The sequence below is a fragment of the Neodiprion virginianus genome, chromosome 5, assembly GCF_021901495.1.
Source record: "Neodiprion virginianus isolate iyNeoVirg1 chromosome 5, iyNeoVirg1.1, whole genome shotgun sequence".
NCBI classification, from domain to species: domain Eukaryota; kingdom Metazoa; phylum Arthropoda; class Insecta; order Hymenoptera; family Diprionidae; genus Neodiprion; species Neodiprion virginianus.
The window spans coordinates 3,338,479-3,362,233 of record NC_060881.1 but is presented as its reverse complement, the minus strand read 5'-3'; the positions used below and the strand labels follow the sequence as shown (position 1 = coordinate 3,362,233).

At 36.6% G+C, this 23,755-nt stretch overlaps 4 protein-coding genes and 2 long non-coding RNA genes across 18 annotated transcripts; 5 read left to right on the top strand and 1 right to left on the bottom strand.

Moving 5' to 3' along the window:
* Positions 1 to 1,933: 1,933 nt before the first annotated feature.
* LOC124305141 (uncharacterized) lies at positions 1,934 to 2,293 on the top strand. The gene is made up of 2 exons (XR_006908331.1): positions 1,934 to 2,039; positions 2,213 to 2,293. It is a non-coding gene; the product is annotated as an uncharacterized LOC124305141 (long non-coding RNA).
* A 254-nt stretch (positions 2,294 to 2,547) lies between these two features.
* LOC124305140 (uncharacterized) lies at positions 2,548 to 3,306 on the top strand. The gene is made up of 3 exons (XR_006908330.1): positions 2,548 to 2,667; positions 2,936 to 3,015; positions 3,190 to 3,306. It is a non-coding gene; the product is annotated as an uncharacterized LOC124305140 (long non-coding RNA).
* Positions 3,307 to 6,215: 2,909 nt separating this feature from the next.
* Positions 6,216 to 9,788, top strand: LOC124306305 (beta-1,3-glucosyltransferase). Of its 3 annotated transcripts, none has more exons than XM_046766849.1 (10): positions 6,216 to 6,380; positions 6,544 to 6,632; positions 6,964 to 7,073; positions 7,188 to 7,379; positions 7,451 to 7,581; positions 7,726 to 7,906; positions 7,980 to 8,115; positions 8,235 to 8,382; positions 8,458 to 8,731; positions 8,805 to 9,788. In XM_046766849.1, exons 2-10 carry the CDS (start codon positions 6,563 to 6,565, stop codon positions 8,958 to 8,960), a joined length of 1,398 nt encoding a protein of 465 aa, XP_046622805.1. In that variant the 5' UTR covers positions 6,216 to 6,380; positions 6,544 to 6,562; the 3' UTR covers positions 8,961 to 9,788. The 3 variants fall into 3 exon arrangements, with proteins under 3 accessions (XP_046622805.1, XP_046622807.1, XP_046622806.1); XM_046766850.1 differs by having other exon boundaries at positions 6,223 to 6,380; positions 7,188 to 7,370; XM_046766851.1 differs by lacking the exon at positions 7,188 to 7,379 and having other exon boundaries at positions 6,222 to 6,380.
* Positions 9,593 to 11,393, top strand: LOC124304749 (odorant receptor 13a-like). The gene is made up of 6 exons (XM_046763363.1): positions 9,593 to 9,679; positions 9,804 to 10,513; positions 10,600 to 10,699; positions 10,764 to 10,871; positions 10,959 to 11,123; positions 11,251 to 11,393. The coding sequence occupies exons 1-6, from the start codon at positions 9,593 to 9,595 to the stop codon at positions 11,305 to 11,307; spliced, it is 1,227 nt and encodes a 408-aa protein (XP_046619319.1). The 3' UTR covers positions 11,308 to 11,393.
* A 93-nt stretch (positions 11,394 to 11,486) lies between these two features.
* LOC124306301 (peroxisomal acyl-coenzyme A oxidase 3) lies at positions 11,487 to 17,873 on the bottom strand. Of its 8 annotated transcripts, none has more exons than XM_046766838.1 (12): positions 17,739 to 17,873; positions 15,306 to 15,452; positions 15,076 to 15,222; positions 14,162 to 14,308; positions 13,922 to 14,069; positions 13,536 to 13,826; positions 13,223 to 13,386; positions 12,867 to 13,110; positions 12,543 to 12,776; positions 12,247 to 12,401; positions 11,843 to 12,136; positions 11,487 to 11,738 (listed from the first exon to the last, which is right to left on the bottom strand). In XM_046766838.1, exons 2-12 carry the CDS (start codon positions 15,438 to 15,440, stop codon positions 11,646 to 11,648), a joined length of 2,052 nt encoding a protein of 683 aa, XP_046622794.1. In that variant the 5' UTR covers positions 15,441 to 15,452; positions 17,739 to 17,873; the 3' UTR covers positions 11,487 to 11,645. The 8 variants fall into 8 exon arrangements, with proteins under 8 accessions (XP_046622794.1, XP_046622797.1, XP_046622792.1 ...); XM_046766841.1 differs by lacking the exon at positions 17,739 to 17,873 and adding an exon at positions 17,593 to 17,724; XM_046766836.1 differs by lacking the exon at positions 17,739 to 17,873 and adding an exon at positions 17,358 to 17,378.
* Positions 16,535 to 23,699, top strand: LOC124306303 (glutamate receptor ionotropic, kainate glr-3-like). 4 transcript variants are annotated; one of them, XM_046766846.1, is made up of 11 exons: positions 16,535 to 16,753; positions 18,458 to 18,595; positions 18,670 to 18,828; positions 18,966 to 20,618; positions 20,708 to 20,856; positions 20,945 to 21,253; positions 21,329 to 21,431; positions 21,507 to 21,793; positions 21,896 to 22,264; positions 22,514 to 22,901; positions 22,990 to 23,699. In XM_046766846.1, the coding sequence occupies exons 4-11, from the start codon at positions 20,484 to 20,486 to the stop codon at positions 23,260 to 23,262; spliced, it is 2,013 nt and encodes a 670-aa protein (XP_046622802.1). In that variant the 5' UTR covers positions 16,535 to 16,753; positions 18,458 to 18,595; positions 18,670 to 18,828; positions 18,966 to 20,483; the 3' UTR covers positions 23,263 to 23,699. The 4 variants fall into 4 exon arrangements, with proteins under 4 accessions (XP_046622802.1, XP_046622800.1, XP_046622803.1 ...); XM_046766844.1 differs by lacking the exon at positions 16,535 to 16,753 and adding an exon at positions 18,162 to 18,384 and having other exon boundaries at positions 18,685 to 18,828; XM_046766847.1 differs by lacking the exon at positions 16,535 to 16,753 and adding an exon at positions 18,162 to 18,384 and having other exon boundaries at positions 18,670 to 18,815.
* The last annotated feature ends 56 nt before the right edge of the window (positions 23,700 to 23,755 follow it).

Here is a 23,755-nt window from a genome sequence, read left to right as displayed (position 1 = left end):
TCTAAGCCTTGTGCATTGCAACGTTAACTTTTCAATCGTTGCTGTTTTGATGCCAGTCTCGCGTCGGAATCTATAGCTGGATTTTCACGGGCGTCAAATTAACAGGACGGTAAATTGTCGCGGTATGCAGAAACTCATGAAAATAGGTACCGAGGATACGGCAAAATGCCGCCCGTCGAAACCACGTAGTTAGGTCAGTGGATCTCAATTACATTTTTATTCTGAGAATTCAAAAATCTAGGACTGTAAATTGAAAGTGTGAAAAAATGGAGAATATGAAGAAGTGAAATGAAGTAGCTGATGGCGTATTTGGACTACGCGCAATCGATTCCTTTCCCAAAATTACGTCGATATAGTGTATCAAAGAATTGATTTAAGTATTTTCCGAAATCGGCCACATTTCGACTGAAAAACTCCAAGGGCGTACCAGCCTTCCTGTGTTAACAATTTTCAGAGCTCAGCAACTTTTCATCTCAGAATCGTTTTTTCAGGACTCTTTCCGCTAATTAAACCCGCAGAAAATGAAGTATATATAACATATCTTTGGTCAACGTATTTTATTCGGTTGGAAGTCGCCAAAAAATTTCACTTAACGCCTGACGCCTCGTGCAACGGCAATTTCTCAAACTTCTGAACGCGTTCTGCCCAGCTTCCGTGGCGTTTCCAACCGGTTGAGACTTGTTTCCGAGCGTAGCGCGGATCAGTCGCTGCCGAGCAGCCGTAGTGAAATCACGTGAGTTGTTAGTCAAGAATTCAGATCTCCATACACAGGCTTTGACTATTCGGGACATGGCTAAGTACTGATACCTTATGGTTAAAAAACGGCTGTGCAACGTTATTCGCTTAGTGTATTCCCACGAAACTCACTGTGAATAATATACGAACGACATGCAGCGTATGGTCGATAAAAGAACCGAGTACGGAAATATCAACAACCGGGGACATCAAAGGTGAGTTTCGTGTATCATATTTTCATTCTATGATGCAACTTCAGCTTTTAGCGATTTCGATTTTCGACCCTCTGCGTCGGGTGTCGTTTGTTTTCTTTTTGTGCGGTTAACTTTCGGTAAGTGCATAGTTGCATTGTTAGCAAGTTTCACTCAATCCGTTTAGGCAGCCATCTACGAGAAAAAAAACTGTGACTGGGCTTTGAATATCTAGTGTAATTATTACTTTGTGGATTTTTAGATTTTAGCTTTCCAAAGTTGGCTGAACAACAGGTTATTAACAGATTGATATTGCTCTCGGGCAGACTTTTAACCAGTCCAAGCGTTTTGTTACAAGAAAATGCGTCGATAATCTTCGCTTGTTTTCTTTCTAACATTCTGGAAAAACGGGCCTTGCGGAAGGTGACCTTCGAATTGCGTCTCGGATCTCGATTCACAGATAGCGTTTCAGACGTCGATACACGTTTGTAAAATGAAGTGTTATTTCGTGGTTGATTTGGCGTTGTTTCTTATGTAACAAAACACTATAAGCGATTCCATCTGTTTCCGAATTTTTTCCTGGAGATCGATCGATGGGGATCCTCCATTTCGTAATCGTTTATTACCATCTAACAAAAGTTAAGGCATCTCGACGTTACTAATCGTTTCGAAATCGCGAGAGAATCTAAATCGTCAACTGTTATTCATTCCTCACACAGTATCGTTCATAAATGCGGGATCACTTTTCGAATTTTAGATCCGGACAATAAGTTTGACATCTCACCCAAAAAAAAAAAAAACTCACTTTTATGACTTTTTTGGCTGAGATATTTTTGTCCTCATTTAAAATTTGGAAAGAGATCCCTAACTTATGAACGTTACTGTACCTATCATATTTTGGATAAATATGGTGAATTTTTAATGCTATTCAAATCGTTATTACAGATCCATAAATTACTCACAAAATGTTTTTTATCTTGCCTGATTGCAGAAAGAAACTGAAACAACGTTAATCGGCATTAGTAATTACCTAGATTGAAAGGCCGTGTCGATAAATCGTGGAAGACACCACTCGGTAACGGAACTGATGAACTTATTACATATAAACAACAGGTATCAAACAATCCCATTCATTTTTTCCCTGTTTATGTAATTGGCAAGATATTCCAAAACTTAGCATAACACATTAGCTACAAACCAAAATTTGGATGCATTTAAACATTATTGAGCATATGGATGGTGATTAAGATCAAATATTAAAAAATTTTTGTTCGTTCGTCCTTCAGCTGATTACAGAATGGAGCTACTGTAAGAATGAATGAGGTTAGTGAGTATCCGCATTAAGTGACCCCGGTAACACAATGATGGAAAACAAAATCAGAAAGTGAACAGGTCGCAATTTTGTGGAAGACTAGAAAACAGGTACATGTTTGAGATCGTTCTTGATTATACTTTTAGGCTATTCTCAATTTGAGAAACTTCAGTGAGTTGAAATTAACTGGTATTCAGTTCTACATTATATTTACAAAAATAAGAGTAATTTTTCAACGTTTTGTATATCAATTTTTCAAAACAAATACTAATTAAATGTTGTTATTTCTTACCTGTTAACAGGGGCAAACTATATTACAACACTGTCAACCACATTTAGCGATGATCCGAATGACCTAACCCAATCAATCGATCTTTGACAACGAACTAGAAATTAAATCACAAGCTATGCAGTGAATAAAACTGAAAGGTACATATTTAATATGACTCTTAATTACCATATCCCTTTTGATCGTAAATGATTTTAACTGCTCACTAATTTTATGCATTTATTCAAAATCTGTGCTTATTTTATGAGCCCTCTAGTATTAATTAATTTTTGCAGTTCGTTTATAATTAACTCAGGAACCACTGAAATATCATGCAAGTAACTTATTTTGAGACAGACAATCTGTAGCGACATGAAATGTGATCCAAATACATTGTGCAAGTAATATTTTATTATATTCTTATTGTAGTGTGAAAAGTGTGTCATCACCATACAACCTGAGATGCTACGAGAACTACTACATGTAAAGTGTGGAGCAACCTGGAGGAGGTAAGAAAACTTATGTTAATTATTGTTTGATAATTCAATGTGGTGCATTGGAAATTTTTGTCATTGCATGACATGCGGTGAATAAATATGGAACTAGACAACAGTAATAATTTACTTGAGAACTAAAAATCCAGTTTGCTAAATTAATTCGAGTTTCCTTTTTCGCTTTTTTAGAGTTAAGCAGAGACATCCGAGTAACTTCTCCATTACTCAGCAACGTTGGTGAGTTTGCACGTCTTAGGTTACGGGTATTTCCCTGGGACTCCTTTATCATGTGGCGTGGCGGTAACAATTGTTACACAAATCTTCGATTTCCTAGCTGCATGGATAGGCTCATTCATGATCGCAACGTTGCTTGACTTTAAATTGGATCTTTTTTTTTTCGTAGCAATTGACCTATTTTACCATAGGTACTCAGTTAGAAATTTTGCACGTTGCTGAAAGTGGAATGAGCATCGCGACAGGTTACCATCACTTACTCGACATTCGCGAGAACAAATTGTGTTTAGCTACAGATATATTAATCTACCAACGTTTGAATTTTCGATTGATGTTGTTTAAGTGGTGAATAAATCTGAGGTTTAAACATATTCCAACGATTGTTTAATCGATAGCATTTCAAAGTCTGGCAGAATGTATTAACGTAATCAAATTGCATGATATATCTTGAATCATTTTAAATTTTTTAATACCCAGCAACTATTGAATAACTACAGGCTTAGCTCGCTTAGAAAAATGCTGATTAGCATTCAGGATGTTTTTAATCCATCTTACAAAAGGTTTATGTACCGATAGTCAGCCAGCAATCACTAAAATAGTATTTTCGCTGACTAGAGTACAAAAACATTTTGCATCCCACAGGTAACCAATGAAAAAGTAAGTCACAGTGACCACGGCGCGAATGAGGAAGAATGATGTGTGTTGGAAAGTATGGAGAATCGTTTAGAGCGAATATAGGTAATCGGGTAGGTAGGAGGTCGTTTTGGGATCCGTCGCGGGGTTTAATGTAGATGTGTGTGTGTGAATCTCTTCAACATTTCCGTTGGGTGGTTCCGTTGGGAATTAGGCGAGGGTAGGAAGGTCGCGATGTGTCGCGATGTTACAAATTTTTGTAATCTACAGCGTCAAATGATCACAGTGATTTTCCTCAAGAAATACTCAAAAGACTTGAATACAAGAGTCTCTAAATTATTAGTGAGCTTTCAAATTTGAACGAGGTTCAATTTCCCATTTCTTGTCATATTTAATTATTTAGTCATTATCGATAATTATTTCATTAAATTGATCTCTGTGATCGTCTGAATGGGCAAAACACATCTCTGGACCATCTATCGCGTTCCGTGGTACGCTAGATTGGGAGAGATGCTGAGCTCGAAGACGTCGCGTCGAAGAGGACCGCCGACCGTCACGCCACACAATAATGCATGTCCTCCAACCTCCCTCCCGGACTTGATTCGCTTCTCAGAACAACAATTCGCATCGCAATGTGTCGGATTCAAGGAGACACAGATGCGGCTTGGGTTTCTGCAGAATTTTGCGACAAGTCCTAGATATTGAAGGTTTTTTGACAGGTTAATCGATCGTGCCGATTTGCGCGTAGTAATCACGGGAATCAGACGCGCCTTTTGCGCGATGATTGAGAATCAGGGTGGCTACACACCGGGAAAACCGGGATTGGTAAGGGAATTTCGTCATCAGAGTTATGATGGAACATACGGTAAAACGCACTTCTTTTATATATCATTTAATAAATGCGAATCGATCGATCGCTCCTTTTGCTTAACGATTTCGTAAATGGTACATGAAAAAGTAAAGCATTTTCTATACGTGAAGCCTTCCGCTTTTCAATTAATTTTCTTACCAAGAACTGAGTTTTCAAGCTGAAGTTGACCGCGCCTTTTGCGCGTTGACTTGATACTTTTTGGTTCTGAGAGACAGAGTGGCATACGTAAGACGGCAGTCAATTCACGGAGATAAAAATCGCGGAGTGTATAGCGATAGTGAAGAAACTTCTCGTAAGTATTTATAAAGCATGTTTATTTCAGTAATTCTAGGTACAAAATTAATTTTAATCAAAAAGTTTATAATTTCTTTCATTAATAATAGAAATGATTTTGTCATTGTGCTAATCATAATTTCATCTGTTTCAGCTAATTGAACCTTTTGTCTGTTTCAGCTAATCAAGCCTTTTGTCTGTTTCAGCTAATCAAACCTTTCGTCTGTTTCAGCTAACCAAACTTTTTGTCACTTTCAGCTCATAAAAACTTGTCTGTTTCAGCTAACCAAACCTTTTATCTGTTTCAGCTAATCAAATCTTGTATCTGTTTCAGCTAATCGAACCTTTTTCTGTTTCAGCTAACCAAACCTTTTCTCTGTTTTAGTTAATCAAATCTTTTGTCTGTTCCAGCTAATGAAGTCTTTTTTCTGTTTCAGTTAACCAACCTTCTATTTCACTTACTCATACCTTTTGACTGTTTTAGCAAACGAAACATTTCTTCTGTTTCAACTAATAAAACCTTTTGTCTGTTTCAGCTAGTCAAACCTTACGTCTGTCGCAGTTAGTCAAATCTTCTGTATTTCCGATGAAACGTTTTTTTAACAACATCTGCAGCGATTTTAGCTTCGATTTCCGGAATCGTTTATAAAGCCTTGATAAATCCTGCTAAAATCGAATTGAAATGTGTCAAATTGCTGATTAAATATTTCATCTCTGGTGACTTGACAGAGTATCTTTTTTGACGTGAAATATTTCCCCGATCAGCAATTTTTCATGGCACATCCTAATGCGATTTTTGCAGGACTTATCAAGCGTCTGTTGGCAATTATGAGGCTTGCAGCAGAAATTGATTTTGATGTTTGTAACAAAAGTTACCTCGGAATTACTTCAGTTCGTATTACCGATGCATCCCAAGTATTTCCGATCTAATTTCTGTTACTAAGATTAGTTTAGGTGTTTTGAGTATTATTGTGTAAGATAATTCTGCAGTCAGTTTTGTTCTCAATCATTCTTGCTGCAATAACATCATTTGTTGATACGTTTGTGATTTATTTCGTGACTTCCAATTACAATCCTAGATTTTTTAATTCTTATGATAAAAACGCAACTGAGCACCACTGACTCTACCACGTAGTTTTAACGTGCGGCATTTTGTCGTTGTGTCGGTACCCATTTTCATGAGCGCTTTTTTGCCGTCGACAGCGCGGCGCTGCGGGGTCAATTGGACGCCCGTGAAAATCCTGCCATCTATCAGCTGCTACCAGTTCTATCGATGAAACCAAGGTCATTGGTTTATGCATAACACCTGATTGCATTTGTAAATAAACAGGTATATTCAAGTGTCACCTTGTGTGAACATTATTTCCAGGTACGAAACAATACAAATTAGCATGGTTTATTAATTTCTAAAAATGAAATGACTCCAGTCAGCGTCCATATCATGCCATATATGATTGCATGTAGTAATATTGTCCTGTGCATAATTCATTGTATTTCAAGATCGAAATTCAATTTTATGTATACTTTTCCAGGGGAAATTACACATCAGGCATGCATTTTATTAAACTGGCAATATTTGCTGCTTTCGCATTGGAAATTGCCTTAGTCGCAATTGCTTCAGGTATGCAATTGATGAAGATGTTCCTACTTCTTTGGAAAAGTACATATATTTAATAACACTGACTTGCCGGTCAGTGATTAGAGAAGAAAATCCCCATATTAGCGTCAATCCAGAATAATTTGCAACAATATTGAAAACAATCTTATATCTCTGTACGCATAATTGTGAGTTGATGACTAGCTTGTCTCATAACTCATACATTTCCACTATTAGCAGCTTATTTTGCATCAGACACCCTTTGTGTAATAACAATTAAGTCATAAAAGTATGAGGAAGGAGTGAATTCACTCGATTATCCATTTCCCATGGAACATTCTTTTTGTCTTTACAGATGCAGCCAAGTTAGTTATTACAGTATTAAGTCAGTATCCGGGTTATCACACTGCTAAAGCATACAGGTTGCGTGACAATATCAAAGATCAAGCACAAGATCTCCAAGATGTATGTTGATACAATTATAACTGCTAGAAAGTTTCTACGACCTCACTTCCTTTGTTTTTGATTTCAAAACAAGGACTTGTTCAAACAAGCTGTATGCTATTATTTATGATTTAGGTCTCTGTCAATATTATTTTGACACACGAGCTGAACTTAGTTGGCTCGTGGACCATTGGAAACATATTGCCTGATCTCATTAGAAATTTTGAAGAATCACAATGGTACCTGTTTTGCGAAGTCAATACATTTATCAAGTTGAAACGTCTGACGGATCTTTTAAGGGGCTTCAATTCCTCACAGGTGCAAAAAGTTGGCAATCCCTTTATAAACCTAATGTGATACAGATCCTTATTTCCATTCATCTTACAATTATTTTTTAGGACATCTGGCTGGGATATGCAGTTTATGATCACGAGCCAACGATAATTCATCATTTTTCTGATCATACTAAAAAGTTCAAATACCCAAATCCATCGTCGGGATTTGTTATTACAGCACCACTCGTTAAAAAGTATGTTCATTCAACAATTTGCTTTATCTCAAATATTTTCCATGCTACTTTCCATTGTATATATAAATATAAGATTTAATATTAATATGTACTTGTGAGAATAATGTTTAATTGCCCAGTTTTATTATAATTTGATATCAAAAGATTAGCGCAAAGAGTTGCCAGTGGTGAAAAACCAGAAGGAGAATTTTCCATAGACGCTGCTTATGAATTTTCTAAATTTGTTTGGGATAATGGAAAGGGAACTAGATTGATACACGTCCCTGAACTCTGCGTAGTCTCTGACGACACTTGTGCTACATATCCTCAGCATTTTCATCCTTGTGTAAGAGTTTCAAATGTTAACATTTTCTAATGCATAACATTGAGATTCTTGCTGAAACTTGAAAACATTTCAGGGCCAATCTATACCTATACAAAAGGTATATGTAGCAGTCAAAACTTGTAGTAAATTTCACGTGCAAAGAATTTCAGTTATCAAGAGAACATGGGCTAAACATGCCGCCAATATCGGATATTATAGCGATAAAGCAGGTGCGTAGACTTACCATTCGTGCTTTGCATTTATTCGTCATACCATTCAATGGTACTAAATTGAACAACATTTGACACTGACTGTTACTTTCAGTGTATTTAATTTTTTTTCAGAACAGATGACAATATACCCGAAGCTATAGTCACTCCAAATACCACGCAAGGACACTGTGCAAAAACTTACTCAATTTTGAAACACAGCAATGAAATTTTGACGAGTAAAAAATTGGATTGGTTGGTTATCACTGATGACGATACAATCTTGAGGCAAGTATTTTATCTTTGATAGAGAGTCTTATTTAAATGTGCGAGAAATGTTCAATTATCGTTAAATATTAACAGCTTAGGGAAGTTGTTGCAATTGCTGACTTGCTACAATCCGTCCGATCCTGTAGCTTTGGGTGAACGATATGGTTTTCGTTTATGGAAAAATAGTGGATACAACTACTTGACCGGTGGAGCGGGTTTGGTTCTATCAGCTAATTTAGTCCAGAAATTAATAGAACCAGGTTTTTGTAGCTGTCCATCACCGTCCACACCCGATGACATGTTTCTCTTTGGAGTATGCCTTAAACGTGTTGGTACAGAGCCCATACATTTACCACATTTCCATCAGGTCCGCTAAGAATAGAATAATTATTATTCGTTAGCTTGGCTCATTACAGTTTAATAAAATACCATTGTTTCAGGCCCGACCAGATGATTATCCAAAAGTATATCTTGCGTCACAAGAACCGGTATCGTTTCACAAATTTTGGCAAATTGATCCCAAACAAGTGTATGATGAGTGGTTCGCTGAAGCTGATGCATATCTCTCGCCACCTGTTCAGCATACGGAACTTTGATTTTCCTGATAAATGGAGCAAGACACGTTTGTTTTAACAGACTTAAAACTTTTTCAAATGCAACAAGAGAGAGAGAAAGAGAACCGTCGATACGTTTTATATAACAGATTGGTGAAACATTGGAGATGTCAGTCTGTGAACTTTGTTTCTAAACTCTGTGCCGCTTGTAATCATAATCAGCCGTTATAAGCCAAGAAATTTGTACTAATGTGCAGAATGCAAATGATGCAACCCCAACAACTGACGCTCTTATATTTTATTTGTACATAAGTACTCCAGACAAATGTAATCATGATAATAGCTGGTTTTATTTGACCACTGATTGCTCGTCCTTCCAACTAATAATGAGAGGTTTGCAGTATTCGTACAAAATACGCTTATCATATGTCTGTTGATACGTGTGATCATTACAGAATTTAGATCGAGTTATAGCTCTGGAAATGAGGGGCTTATCATACAATATGTAATCATTTTTGTTTTTATATTTGAGTTGTACAGGCATAAATATCCGTACAGCAAGACTCGCTAACAAGAATTGCTCATATGCACCAGAGGTTGACTGAATGCCATCACTCATATACATCTTTCAAATATTAATAAACTTCTACAAATCTGAATTAATAATGCAAAGAATGGAAGAAACAGAGATTGAAAAATTTTATGACAAGTATACAAATATAAATAAGCGATTACTTAGGGCAGTCGGCTTGTGGCCTCAGGTGAGTAAAGTGAAACAGTAAATAATATGTTAGAGTAATGAACCAGTGAGCATCTAATGAATGTATATTTTTGAAACAAGATCCTGTGAATAAAAAATTGTATTCCTAACTTGCGATTTTGTATATTCAGGTTGAAGGGAAGGTCGATTCGATTTGGAGACGTGCTCTAACAATATTTTATATTTTTGTTCTCCTTAGTCTTACCTTGACTCAATTCTACCACATCTACCTAATTTGGGGAAACTTTTTTGATTGCTTGGAAATATTATGTAATACGACAACGTCACTTCTTATAGTTCACAAGGCAGTTGTATTCTTTTTCAAGCAACATATTATTCTTGATTTTGAAGCACAAGGTAGAAAAATGTGGATTACAGAATTTCGAGACCCAGACAACACAGACGCTATGATCAGCGCAGCAAAAGTAGCACACAAGCTCACTTACATATTTCTTAGTATTGTAATATTTACAATAGCTAATTTTTTTTTCGCACCTGCTGTTTCCATATTCTATCAATGGAAATCAGGAAAAGCACCAACGGAATTTGTCTATGTTCTTCCGTACCTAGTTAAATTGCCTTTAGATTTGAATGACTCCGTGCAACATGCCATTGCGTATGTGCCAGTAACAATATGTTCAGTTTCCTTGATTTTTTACATATCTGGAATTGACGCGTTTTATTGCCTTGCAATTCAGCACCTAGTACTACATTTGCAGCTTTTACAACGTGCTCTGATTAAATTACGATTAAGAAGCCTTGATAAGAAGGATAAAACAAAGCTGGCACTGGATTATTTACGCTTATGTGTAGAAAAACATCAAGCTATCATCAAGTAAGATTGTTCTTTTTGTAACAAATGATTTAGTGTGTTGTAAATAAGTGTATGTCATCGCAACAGTCATTCTTTTTTTTTTGCAGACATAGCTACATTTTAGAACAAATTTACAGTCCGATTATTTTCGGTCTTGGAGTTGTCAGCACTTTAAGCATGTGCATGGTGATATTCCATGCAATTGTTGTAAGTATAAGTAATTGCTTGCTTTCATATTGTCAAGTTGAAGTAATCCCATACTGTGTTGTAGACCAAAGGTGGGCACAATGGAAATGTAGCATTGTTTATAGTGTATTTTTCCATGGAATTTTCCGAAGTACTATTGTACTGCTGGTTCGGGAGTTCTCTGATCTTTGCTGTAAGTACGAGTGTTGAGAGGACTATTGCTTCTGCTGGTAGACTTTAACAGTAAAAATAGAGATGCAGAAAATCAGTGTTTTTCCAGAGCTTAGAAGTTGGCTTGGCCCTGTACGATATAGATTGGTACAACGCTCAGCAAAACAATGAAGCTTTTCCTACCTGTGTCCACATTATGATGATCAGAATTCAAAAACCCATTAAACTTACTGCCCTCAAATTTGCCGATGTGTCCCTGATATTATTTACTAATGTGGGTAAAGATACGTACTATTTTGCTATGAGTTCTCTTGTGAAAATACATTATTCGTAATTTCTTTTCATCATACTTCATACCCAGTTATGTATTAATTTAGTTTTATTTACTTACTTTGTTCCAGATAATGAGCACGACAGCCTCATACTTTACACTTCTAAAAACTCTTTATACGAGTTAACAATATCAGGTTATTATATTCATGCATTGCATCATTGTTTATAGAAAATTCTTCGACCTGTTTTCTGATTTTTAAGGATATCCCGTGGAAATTTACTGTATAGATTAGATATCTTTGTCCTACGATATCAGTGTTAGTTTCGAAAAATCATGGGAAAATTCTATTTGGCACCCTTGATGTAACTTCATGTTAAATTAATATATATTCATGTCAACCTATTTGTACAGAATTAAAGGACCCCAGGCATATAATTATATAAAAATATTAAAATTGTATAAAAATTGAATTATACGAATGTTAAGAGTAAATTTGCGCTACGAATATGTATCAGAAAACTCTTACAATTTTGCCTGCAAAATTTCTTTCCACCATGATGGCCGCTCAAGATTTTGCTTATCTTTTAAAATCCATTGTTCGATATTCTTGTATATCTGTGAAAGAAAACACAACCATTAGATTTAAAATAGCACTGCAAATTGCCAGATTGGCAAGAGGAACAGTCTGACTGCCGTGCAATGGGGAGATTTCGTCATACCTGACCATCACACATGCCCAGTGCCGAATTGAGGATGAAATCTGGTGGTGCGAGGACATCGGCAAGCGAAACAGCATCTACCAAGAGTTCCTTGCATTGCCAAATTATGCCGTCGCGTAACAAGATGTCAATTTTAGAATCTAGTGCCGCATATCCACCTGCGTATAGGTCACCCAGTCTCCGTTCAAGCAAATAAGCTGCGTATAGTGAGCATAATATGGACAACACTTTTCGCTCCTCTATGCTCCATTTAGGATCTTGCAGATATTCAACAAAGGCCTTTATTATCGCATGCTAAGGGAACAAAAGGTAATCAAAATGTTAATAAGTCGTTGGAAACGTTACTTTTTATTGACATTATATTATTCGCTTTTCCGAGGAAACAGTTTTTATTCATAACTTACTTCTCCATATACCAGTGACAGAGTCCGAGCGAAAAATGATTGGCTGTTATTTCGCACCGAAAAAGAATCTTGTCCATTACTACTTAATTCTTTTACACGCTCGTATGTTATTTCAAGATAATGACAAACGAGCCACCTAAACGATTTGAGTAGATCTGTAATGAGAAAGATTTTTGTACCTATTAAGATTGGTCACTTATTGAATCCTTGAATGTTAATACTTAACATCGAACGTAAATGCTAAATGGTTGCATGTCTATTATTACTGTAAATAAAAAGTATAAATGTATTCTCACTCTCAGGTTTCATCGTGTCTTCGATGGTAGTGCTGGTAAACTTTAGCTGCAGAATACTTTGAGCATCTGGTAGGAAGTCTATAGAGCCAAGTGGAGATAGAAGAGGTTCATCTTTTTCAATAGATAATCTCTGATTGAGTAACCAGTTGCTAGCTTGTTGGATTAGAACGTTGTTCTCTCCTTCGTAAGTGCAGTTTGCATCATTATCATTCCTCAAATCGCCCAAGCGGGATGCTGCAAGAAAAGAATATTCGTGTATTTCATAATAATTAATGAGTAGAAGGTAGAAAAAAAAAATATAAGGCGTGAAACTACAAAGTTTACCTTTTAAATATCCATGGCCCCCACAGGATTCTCTGCAATCCTGAATAGCGTCACGAGCAGTCCATGCACAGAGAGGCTTTGTTGCAGAGGACAGTGCGTGAATCTCTAGACCCTCGGCAGCAAGGAGATCTCTGTCTTCTCCGCTTATCATTTTGATTTGGAAATCCTCTGTTTTAATGCTGAACTGGTACGAGAATATTTTTAAAGCAAAGGCAGCTGCCAAATGTGGAAAAAGTCGAAGTTGCTGAAACATGAATTTATTGAACATTGAATTTGGTCAACTTCGGGCTTACTATGCATAACAGTTATGAAAACATGTATTATAGTATAATGAAAACCCTACTCCAATGTGTTACCTGAATTTGGTATTCAAGAACTGGCCATTCTTCCTCCTTGGGAGGTCCAAATTGTTTTCTTGCGGCTGAATATCTAACTGCAATAACTATTGCAACAGTTAGATACGCGGTGCACATGACATTTATGTTTACCCTCCCAACAGAAAGCGCCCCTAATGATGCTCCTGGAATTTAAATTCAAAGATTTTGAGCGAAATTTAAAATATTCGCGTTCCACTCTCACGAGGTACTAAACATTATAAAAGGACGCAGAGTCGAGGATAAACTACAAAATTTCTTCAAACATATCACAGAGTTGTTGGGAGTACCTTACCAAATCGTTTACTAGGATCTTTGAAAGGTGTGACATATTTCCCATCTTCTGTAACATCACCCATTTTATTCAAAAGACTTTCTCGTGGTATAACGTAGTTAGTAAATTGCACAAAACCGTTGTCTACTCCATTTAGGCCAATTTTTTCGCCAAGATCTCCAACTTTTACCCCAGGTAGCGATTTTAAGGTGCGGACATCACGTATAGGTACGATGAATGGATGTAGTCCATGATTTGTACCATCATGCATTACTAGTTGTGCGTATACTATAGCATGTGTTGCTGATTTTCCTACATATCATAATTCAGTTACAACGGTTGTGTGATATTATTTGGATGATAGATAAAAATCACAGTTAATATATCAATACTTGCAAGGACCTTACCGAGTCCCCCAACCCAACACTTTGCAGCCTCAAAATCTGGGGAGTGAAGAACAAAGCATTGCTTCTTCGGTTCATAGGTAGCCCTTGTCCTTATACCCTTAGCATTTGTTCCATGAGATATTTCTGTCAAAGCAAAGCATCCGAGTATCTGGGAAAATTGGAATAAAGGTCAACAGCTTCTAAAATCAATCCTTGACTGGATACTGCTATTACCACTACCGACACACGCATTATGCTCACCTCACCCTCTCGAAACTTTTCAAGAAATTCACTGTGTCGTTCTGTTCCTAACGCAAATACCACTCCAGGTACCATGCCAAAGGTGACAGCAGTTTTTACAGGTAGTGATCCATCATATTGAAACATTGTATCGATCCAAGCAGCGTTCTGGTAAATGATCAAGGATAGTTTCATATCACTGTAGTTACGATAAGCTTGAATAATGTGTCATCAAATATTGTTGGTTTCAGCTGCCTTTGTAAGAGAAGTTTGTCGAGTAACCCCGGTGGGTTGATTGTAAGTTCAAATATTAGAGGAGAGTATGGCGAGTTGAAATACATAGGTATCTCAAGTATCAAGCATTCTGTTAATCATACCATCCATTCATGGGGAACAAAAATGTGATCTCCCGTTTGCTTCAATTTCTTGTATCGACAAACTTAACAAAAGTAGCAATTGATACGCTGTCTTGTTTTAAAAATGTTCTTGTGATTGTAACTAAAAGTACTCCAACCAATCCTATGGGTACATTAATTTACAATTTCTATGTTTCAATATTGAGTATTTTACTTTAACGATTCCATGTTTCTAGCATCAGACAATTTCAACTGCTTAGAAATATTAAATGTCAGCCTTAATCTTCTTTTATCGAAAACTTTCGACAGTGGGTTGGGAAAATTATTGAAAATGAAAATCGTCAAGTATTTTGTCATGAACAAGTGGCCTTCAGATACACTCAATTTCAGGTATACATTTTTTGTTTAGATTCAGCGACTCGCCTGTTTACAATGCAAATCCGATTGGCCGAGTCTACTCGAGCAGTTTACCTTGTAAGACCATATCTAGATGGGGAGGTTTAAGAACTAGACTATGTAAAAGTGTCGCAAGATTGTCCTAGTTTTGTATGAAATCTAATTTTCCTACATTGTACTCACAGGAACTTCAGTAGGAGCCTGCAGCAGGTCATCTTTGAGCATGGCAAGCATTTTTGCATGGCAGCTTCTACGCTGTGCGTCCACTGTCTGCGAGGTGACGTGAGGTTGGAAAACTGGTGAGTTTTCCATGTATGACCACATTTTGTTCTAAATGTTATGAGATATCAGGGTGTGTGAACAGTCGAAACGAACAATAATCTTTTTGAGTTATTGTTTATTCAGAGATTTACCTTGTATTGCAACACAGCCTCACCGTGAAACTTGAGTTTTAGCGATTTCCAATCAAACGTGGCCTGTTGTCTGTATCTGTGGAGAGGCCCCAGAGGTAGATCGCGTATTAAATTTTTCACCTTCATGAGATCCATTGTACCTAATCTCTGAAATTTTTGTTCATCATTTAAACCAGTGGTACTCGTGTATTTCAATTCAATAACTGGCTCAATTAAAAAATGTTTTTACTATTGATAGATGTACGCTCTGCATATTTAAAGCAGATAAGGTCGAGTAATCCAAGCGTGTTAAATTGAAAAACCAGCATACTTATGTAATATATATATTACTGTGTTATAAATCGTATAAATAAGATTCTGGTTCCGTACGTAAAGTAATCATTTTACCGACAGTATAAAAAAGTACACTTTAACCTCCTGCTACTAAAAAGTGTTCTTTTTATTACGTGGAATTAAAAAAAAAAAATTGTAAACCATACTTTTGTGAAATAAAATATCGAAGAAATTATATTTCTCGCCTCGCGTATTTGCAATGTTCGTCTTATCATATTGCAAAATTAGGCGCGGCGTAAAAAGACCTACTTTGCGTCCTCGATAGACAATGGATTATTAGTTTTTTGAAAAAAGAATTATCTTGTTTTCATTTCACATTCGATGAAATTCAAATCTTCAGCAAAGTTCTACAAGTCTCGCGGTTTATAAGCCAATGAAGCTCAGTGACAATTTGAATATAAATTTTAATCTCGCGTAATCTGTCCTTGCGAAGCATCCGATTTTACGTAGTGGATAGAAGATATAATTACGTAAACTTAGCTGAGTTAATTTTACCTCAACAAATTTTTTATTTTAAACAACGGATGTCGTTAGATGCGACCTTTGATAGGCCCATGGCTATCAGTAATGTAAGCGATCTTGCTGAGTTTTTCCGGACTTATGTATATTGTGTACGTCCTCTAAGATGCATCATGACACAGATTCTACGAAATCGTAATAGTAAACTTCATGCCATTTCTTTATTTCTACGTGAAATGAAAATTTATTGAAGCATTTTTGTTCAGAATTGTATATAGAATGGAGCTGTCAAGCTCTTTCTTGCGTTTGAGGTACAGGACTTCGATATTTGGAGATATATACGTTAACGTCGAAATCGACCAGGACACCCCCTTAAGAAAGACTTGACACAAACAATTTGAGCGTTCAACCAATCATGTGATAGATTTACAGGTGAAATCGCCTAGTTTGTTCGAAATTTCAAATTTGGCAAGTACGCGTACAAATTATAAGTGCGCGATGTATATAGTGTAGTGTTGTTCAAAAGTGGTTCAAAAGTCAAGCAATGCGTATATTTATGCAAACATGTTAATTACAATTAATAATCAAGCTATTACCGTACTACCGCAGAGATGATTGAACGCTAAACATCGCCAACTTCAAGTCTTCGGTGTTCGGTATTTGGCCGCGATAATATGTATATCTATGAACGTACCTACGTACTTGCCCTTCGCTTTCTAGATTTTTCTCTGTCAGTCTCCTTTGGTTTTGTCAATTTTTCTTGCCAGTTTTTAATTCAGTCTGCTGCTACGTGGACGGTACAGGTTAGGGCAGAGAGGATGATTTTGCAATTATTCAAATGGACGGAGAAAAAGTAGCTGAGAATGACTCGCGGCCTTACGACAGATACAGTTTGTGCACTTGCGAATAAGTGCAGCCGCGGACCATTTGAAGACAAATTACTGATTAAAATCGCTAGATATCATAATCTCTGCAGACTCTCCGTTGATTTAATTATATCACATATCGCATTTACAAGATAATTGCCAGGAGCCTTTTCTTGTAACGGGAATTGATGTAGACGTATAAAAATTTGTGGATCCCGGCCTGATTTGCATTTGAACAATCGCAGGAGACGACGCAAGAAATTACAATACAGTTTTTTTTTTTTTTTCACTAATTACGCAATACAGTTTGGCTTCGTATAAGTCACAATTACAAATCGCAATTGCTTGATTGTGAATACAAAGACCAATTTCATACAAATCTTAATTCACAGACCAACATAAAACATGGTTGAATGACTCCATCCCCCGAACCACAGTATATTATTCAATTGGTCATATATATATATATGTTCGTATATGCATATAGATATGTATGTACATATATGCATATTCCTAGGCGCATTAATACTTTTATAACTTGCCTACGAGTGACGTTTACGACGTGACTCGTTGAATAATTGTTTTCTAAACTTCGATATATTTGAATTAAATACGCTGTGTGTTCTAACCTGATGATATAAATGCTATAATGCACTGTAAAACGTTGCACTGTGTATATCACATATAATTGCAATCGACTGCATGCGATCGCACCTGTTTTTTAACTAGCAGAATTATTGTTGGCTTGTATGATACTAGCTTTCTACACAATTACCTTCTTGAATATGCGCCACGTTCAGCCTTAACGCGCACTATTCAATTTAAAGTATTTGTAAATAATTTTTAAATTGACAGTCACGCTGACCTGTGGAATGTATTTACACACACAATTAATTGCTTGACGTTTAACTGTACAAAGTTTTTAGACATCGGATGGCAACGCAAAAAATTCAGTATATATGTTACATGCCTAACTATACATAATGTGTCACGATCATGGTATTAATCTACGATAAGATTATCACAATATTATTGCAATGTTTATGGCATATCAATTTTACGATTCAATTTCAAGATACAAGTGTCAAACGTATTGTACGGTTAAATATTCAACGCAACGATAATGTTGTATCTGGTTTCGTACTCGTCGCAGGTATCGCTATTTCCATGATTGCCTTCACTGCCGCCTCTTTACTCTTTTTCTTTCGCTTTCAAATCTTCAAACTGGTCTCGACCAATGAGGACGTCTTACGGCTATCAAAACTTTGTGTTTGTATCCTCCATTCCTATGTGTACATACATGCATGCATGCATGCAGTGTGTACTGCATACGCGAGCATGCCTGCTTTTTGCTCTACTACCGTTTCGGCTAAACAGCTGTTGATAAATTTTCAAATACACGGGTGGGACAGAGTAATGAGGTGAGAAATTCGTGGAATCTCATGCCATTTAAATCGTCGGTTCTGCTTTGTCAACGATATTTTTGTATTTCAGTTCCTAACCTCAGACTTTCAATGTTTTCACCCTTGCGTGCGTCAACCAAATTCGTTGTTGAAATTACATTTTTTACTTTGGAAGATGTAACGATATACTTCTCCTGAAAAGAACTCATTTAAGTATATCAAATGTCTGGTAGGTCAAAGTTATAGTATACTGTTCATAATTCTTTAAAACCATCAGTCGCCATGAATAAGTAATAATTTCAGATAATTATGGTTCAGTGTTCGGCACCTGGATGTAATAATTCAACAACAAAAGGTTTTCTACTCAAGAGATTCCCCAGGGACCCAGAGCGAAGAATATTATGGATGACGAACATTCAGAAAAGAAATTGGGAACCAACGAACAATTCGTATGTTTGCGAGGTTGGGTTAGAATATAGTTGTATGAAATTATTTACATACGGAAACAATTTACCAGTATTCTTTTTCTTCGCTGTTATTTGATTTTAACGGCATGCAACTTACTTTGGATCAAATTTTGAAGACGTAAAACTTTCCAGGTTCATTTTGATGAAGATCAGTGGGAATCAAAGCGTTTGGATCGATTGAAATGGAATGCAATCCCAACAATAATTCAGAAGCCTTTGAAATATACTAAGAGGAAGGAGCGAAATCTGCCAAGAGTACCGATACCAATTCAACCAGATTTGTCCTACAGCTTTAGCAAGGAACCTCCTCCGCTAGTTTATTTTATGAAAATGCCACGTTTCGTCAGAGACATAAACAATTCTACAGCTGTAACAACAAAAACCGAAGTCGAGTCTGTTTCAACGTTCGATAGTGAGGCTGATACGAAAGAAGAAGAAATGTACAAATTTGTATCTGATATTCAGGAAGATAGTAAAAAAGATGCAATAATTGCAGAGCTTAGAAAAGAAATAGCAGAAAAGGATATGTGCATATTGAAATATGAGAAAATTATATGCCAAATGAATTCACACCTTGAGAAGTTGAAGAAGCGACTTAAATTTTGGAAAGACCTTAGCGAGCGGGATAAGTGCTGTCTGAAAAAAGGGGAGAGTATTCATAAACCTTGTCATACCTAGATTACAGAATCATATGGTATTAACTTTGAATGCAGGTACATGGTCAATTCATTTTCGAATTGTGTAACTGATGTGAAAATTTTCTACAAAATTAAGTAACTACCAATAAGGTTTTCATCTTTGAATTACAGCGTGTAAAATATGAAAGGTCAACGAACATTGACCATGTAAGTTACAAGTAAGCTACAGAATCTGAATATCCTGTGAAGCTTAGATGATAGTTAGGGGTTAAGTTATTGATAGAGCGCAGAGAAAAAGATTCACTTCTATCTACGGTTCGCAACTAAATTGAGTGTAGACTTCTGTTATGTTAGTTAACAATGTTCATTATAATTGCTAGCGCAGGTAGAAATTGCTATTACTACACGGAGAGATAGATAGATAGATAGCTAGATAGATAGATCAATTAATTAAGTTTAAGGTAGATAGATAGGATTAGAAAATATAAGATATCAATAACTTCGTTGTAAATCGGGGTCTACTTTAATGGCAGCATCAGTGTTATCCGATTAACGATTTGTTACTATTAAAGTACAAAGCCTAGTTTTTCGTGACCTTTAATTTTATTTACATAATTGAATAGAATCGAATTGCTACACTAATTGGACCATCAATTATTCATTACCCATAGAGATAGTTACTCTGTTCGTTCAGAATACGAGAATGTTTAGGGTTTACTGCCATTCAAATCAGGGGAATGCTTTCCATGACTTTCATTTGAACTCCGTTTTATTTCGGTATTTATCAGTCTTATTATGCTTTGCATTCTAATTCTTGTTTACTTGATTTTTGCTGTAGACGCGAGGTATGTAAGGTTAAATATAGGTTTTTAAATGTAAATAGAATAATATACACACTTCTTGACAGTTTCCCTAGACGATATCCTTTTATTTTATAATACAGCCTAGTTGATTAATTAATTTGTTCAGCTATTTGTCGAGCGAACAGAAGTACGAAGGAGGAAAGTCTCTGATGTCAGTTATCGAAGCTGTGGCTAAAGGGATTCTGCTTCGAAATCGCTGCGTTAATTTGATTGTCGATAAGTACTATCATCAAATTTTAAATCTTGATTGGAACAAGAGGTTCAGCTATGTGTCGGTTTATATGGTATGGTAACGTGTAATAAACTCATTGTCAGTATAGCATGTGTAATCATGCACTATTTTAATTGCATTGGGTCATTACGTTGTGCGTAGATTGTCATTAGAGAAAATGATGATTTTTTTCCACCGAAACGGAGATTTCACGAAGTTCTTCGAGCCAGCAAAGCAACTGATTGCAGTGCGTACATAATTCTCAATACAAATGGGCTACAAGTATCCCGTATGCTTCAATATGTGGAGAAGTAAGGAAAAAACATAGACTTGCATCTAGGTTGATTCACGTTAATGATTGATCGTTTGAAAGATTCATTTCTTTGCTTTCTTCACAAGGGAACGTCTAATTAACACCCGTGGAGACTTGATACTTCTACATGATGATCGTTTATTCAACTCCAGCACAAATTATATTTGGAACAGGATAGTGAACGTACTATTTATTCGTATTTATAATTCTGCTAAACGACGCTCAGGAGAACAAACTTTTCCTAAATGGTTTGACCTTAGTACGGTACCATTACCATACCAGAGCGAAGGTGACCTACAACTGCAATATATTGATACTTGGTATCGTGGAAGGTTTCGATACAAGAATGAACATTATCCTGACAAAAGTAGAAACCTCCTCAATCAGTCGCTCAGGTTTGTACTTGCAGTTCAGTATCCAAAGAATATTGGTTAATTCATTGACATACAGTTAGTGTGTTATTTCTGTAGGGTGCCCATATTTCCTCACATTCCGGCGGTCAGTGAAAAACTGAAAATATCACGTGACGGAAATCTTGTTGACAATTCGGTGGCATTTGGCATTGAGATCGAGGTTGGTATTTACTATCTCCGAAAAGATCGGAACCGCTAAAAATTTCCGTCTGGATGATTTTCAATGTATTTTCAGTTGATAAAAATTCTTGCCAAGGCTTTGAACTTTTGGCCTGTGGTGTATGTTCCATCTAATGTGGATAACGAAAAATGGGGAACTGTTGGAGGGAACGAACGTTTCACAGGTCTCTTTGGCGAGGCAGCTTCTAGCAATAGTCCATTTCTACTTGGTGATATCCACTATACTAGTAATCATTTGGAACTATTTGATTTATCAGAGCCGTACAATACCGAGTGTCTCACATTTCTCACACCCGAATCATTGAATGATAATTCCTGGAAAATACTCATCATGCCTTTCAAGTACGTTTTTTAAATTAATTCTAAAGTAAATTTACTTGCATTGCGAACTAAAAATTGCTAGAGTAATATAAGAAAATCCATGAGTTTCTTCGTTATTCCCAGGATGTACATGTGGTTGTCCGTTTTGACAGCTCTATTCTTGGGAGGATTAATATTTTACCAATTCGCTCATACATACAAACGAACTCTGCACTTCTACAAAGAGAAGATCACAGCTAAAAATATTAGTACGTTACAAGTTGTGAAACGGCACAAAAACACAACGGGTTCGCTGCTGAGTCTGTATCCATACACAGAATTTCAAAATAGCATACTGTATACTTATGGGATGCTGCTCTCGGTCTCGTTACCTCGCCTTCCCAATGCTTGGGCTCTTCGGGTGTTTATAGGATGGTGGTGGCTTTACAGCATACTAGTCGCTGTAGCGTATCGTGCCAGCATGACAGCTATTCTTGCAAATCCTATGAGCAGGTAAAATTTTAACTAAACAATAACTATTTTTTACATCTAAAGTTTTCTGTGAATCCGACTGTTATATGACTGTACCCATTCCTGCATAGATGTACACCACGTACGTGAGGCTTGGTTTTACAAAGATAGGTTGCCTGACAGAGCCTCACGCAAAGGGTGGACACTTGTATGTAACCCGCTACAGTTGCAAAGTGACCGGATTAACGGAAAACTCTCTGTATGTTTAAAATTGTGTTTGAATGATTTCAGAGTAACGATAGATACTTTGAATCAGTTAGCAAGCAGTCAAATTGCCGTAGGTGGATGGAGTGAGGAAATGAAAGACTTTTTTCTGTCTTCTCTCGATACCGACTCTCAAGAAATTGGTAACAAGTTTGAGGTAATAACTCAGGATAATGAAGCTATTTCATGGGTTGCTGCAGGAAAATTTGCTTACTACGAAAATAAGTATTTCCTCCGTCACGCTCGTGCAAAAAGACAGAAACTGGAAGAAGCACAGAAGTTGAATGCAACCAAGCATCACAAAACAGTCACCATCGATCGAAACCTGCACATAATGTCCGAGTGCGTTATTCACATGCCTATTTCCCTTGGTCTCGATAGAAACTCTCCACTCAAACGGCGTGTAGATCTTGTGGCGAGTATACAACTAACAGTCTTAAATAAATGCACGTGACTGGGATGAAAGATCGCGAGGTGTAATAATTTTTTTTATTTCGCGTTAGATACGACGCGTTACAGAAACTGGCTTAATACAAAAATGGCTCAGCGATACAATGGAGTGGACCATCAATGCAGAAAGACCACAGGAGAGTAGTTCCACAAAGGGACTAATAAACCTTCGTAAGCTGTACGGAGCATTGCTTGCTCTTGGAATTGGCTATATTGCTAGTTTCATTGCATTAGTAGGTGAGATTTACTATTGGAAATGTATCGTACAGCGTCATCCTACTTACGACAAGTATCACTTGGATTTGTACTACAAACTGAACGAGTAGTTAAATGCTCGTGAGTCAAGATAGAGAGCTTCATTCAAGTTTATTACAATAAAGTATAATAAAAAGATGTACCCTATAACGTTGACTCAAGTCAGTCAACGCCTGTAGGTAGCTATGTGAAACATTTAATTCACATATTGCGTTCGATTTCAGAATTTTATTTCTTACTGTAAAACAAATGCATAGGTATTGTACGTACATATGTCGATTTGGCACTGTCGTACTGAGTTTAAAAATCACTTGTGTGATTATTTATTGCGTTGGCTGAAGAACATTCAGTCCACGTTTATTTTCAAAAATGTGAGAGTCATTCGAGTTTGAATTTGGCGGCATTGAAGGAACCACAAACTGTACGAGGATGGAACAAGAGCCTAGAAACCAATAGAAACATAGGGTGCGTTTTATTTGTCTCCTTTCGAAAACGAAAGAACTGAAAGACTGGTATGATTGGTCAATATTCAAAAATCAGCCTATCGGCAGCTTAAAGCCTTTC

Bases quoted from the DNA above. Each gene is read 5' to 3' on its own strand.
- LOC124306303 (XM_046766846.1), top strand. From the start codon at position 20,484: ATGTCAGTTATCGAAGCTGTGGCTAAAGGGATTCTGCTTCGAAATCGC. The intron at 20,619-20,707 runs GTATGGTAACGT...CGTTGTGCGTAG, and splicing joins GCTATGTGTCGGTTTATATG to ATTGTCATTAGAGAAAATGA. The intron at 22,902-22,989 runs GCGAGTATACAA...ATTTCGCGTTAG, and splicing joins AACGGCGTGTAGATCTTGTG to ATACGACGCGTTACAGAAAC.
- LOC124304749 (XM_046763363.1), top strand. From the start codon at position 9,593: ATGGAAGAAACAGAGATTGAAAAATTTTATGACAAGTATACAAATATA. The intron at 10,872-10,958 runs GTAAGTACGAGT...GTGTTTTTCCAG, and splicing joins GGAGTTCTCTGATCTTTGCT to AGCTTAGAAGTTGGCTTGGC. The intron at 11,124-11,250 runs GTGGGTAAAGAT...ACTTTGTTCCAG, and splicing joins CCCTGATATTATTTACTAAT to ATAATGAGCACGACAGCCTC.
- LOC124306305 (XM_046766849.1), top strand. From the start codon at position 6,563: ATGCATTTTATTAAACTGGCAATATTTGCTGCTTTCGCATTGGAAATT. The intron at 7,380-7,450 runs GTTGGCAATCCC...ATTATTTTTTAG, and splicing joins ATTCCTCACAGGTGCAAAAA to GACATCTGGCTGGGATATGC. The intron at 8,116-8,234 runs GTGCGTAGACTT...TTTTCAGAACAG, and splicing joins ATATTATAGCGATAAAGCAG to ATGACAATATACCCGAAGCT.
- LOC124306301 (XM_046766835.1), bottom strand. From the start codon at position 15,558: ATGCAGAGCGTACATCTATCAATA. The intron at 15,453-15,534 runs GTAAAAACATTT...CAAAAATTTCAG, and splicing joins AGAGCGTACATCTATCAATA to AGATTAGGTACAATGGATCT. The intron at 13,111-13,222 runs GTAACACATTGG...TTCATGTTTCAG, and splicing joins TTCTTGAATACCAAATTCAG to CAACTTCGACTTTTTCCACA.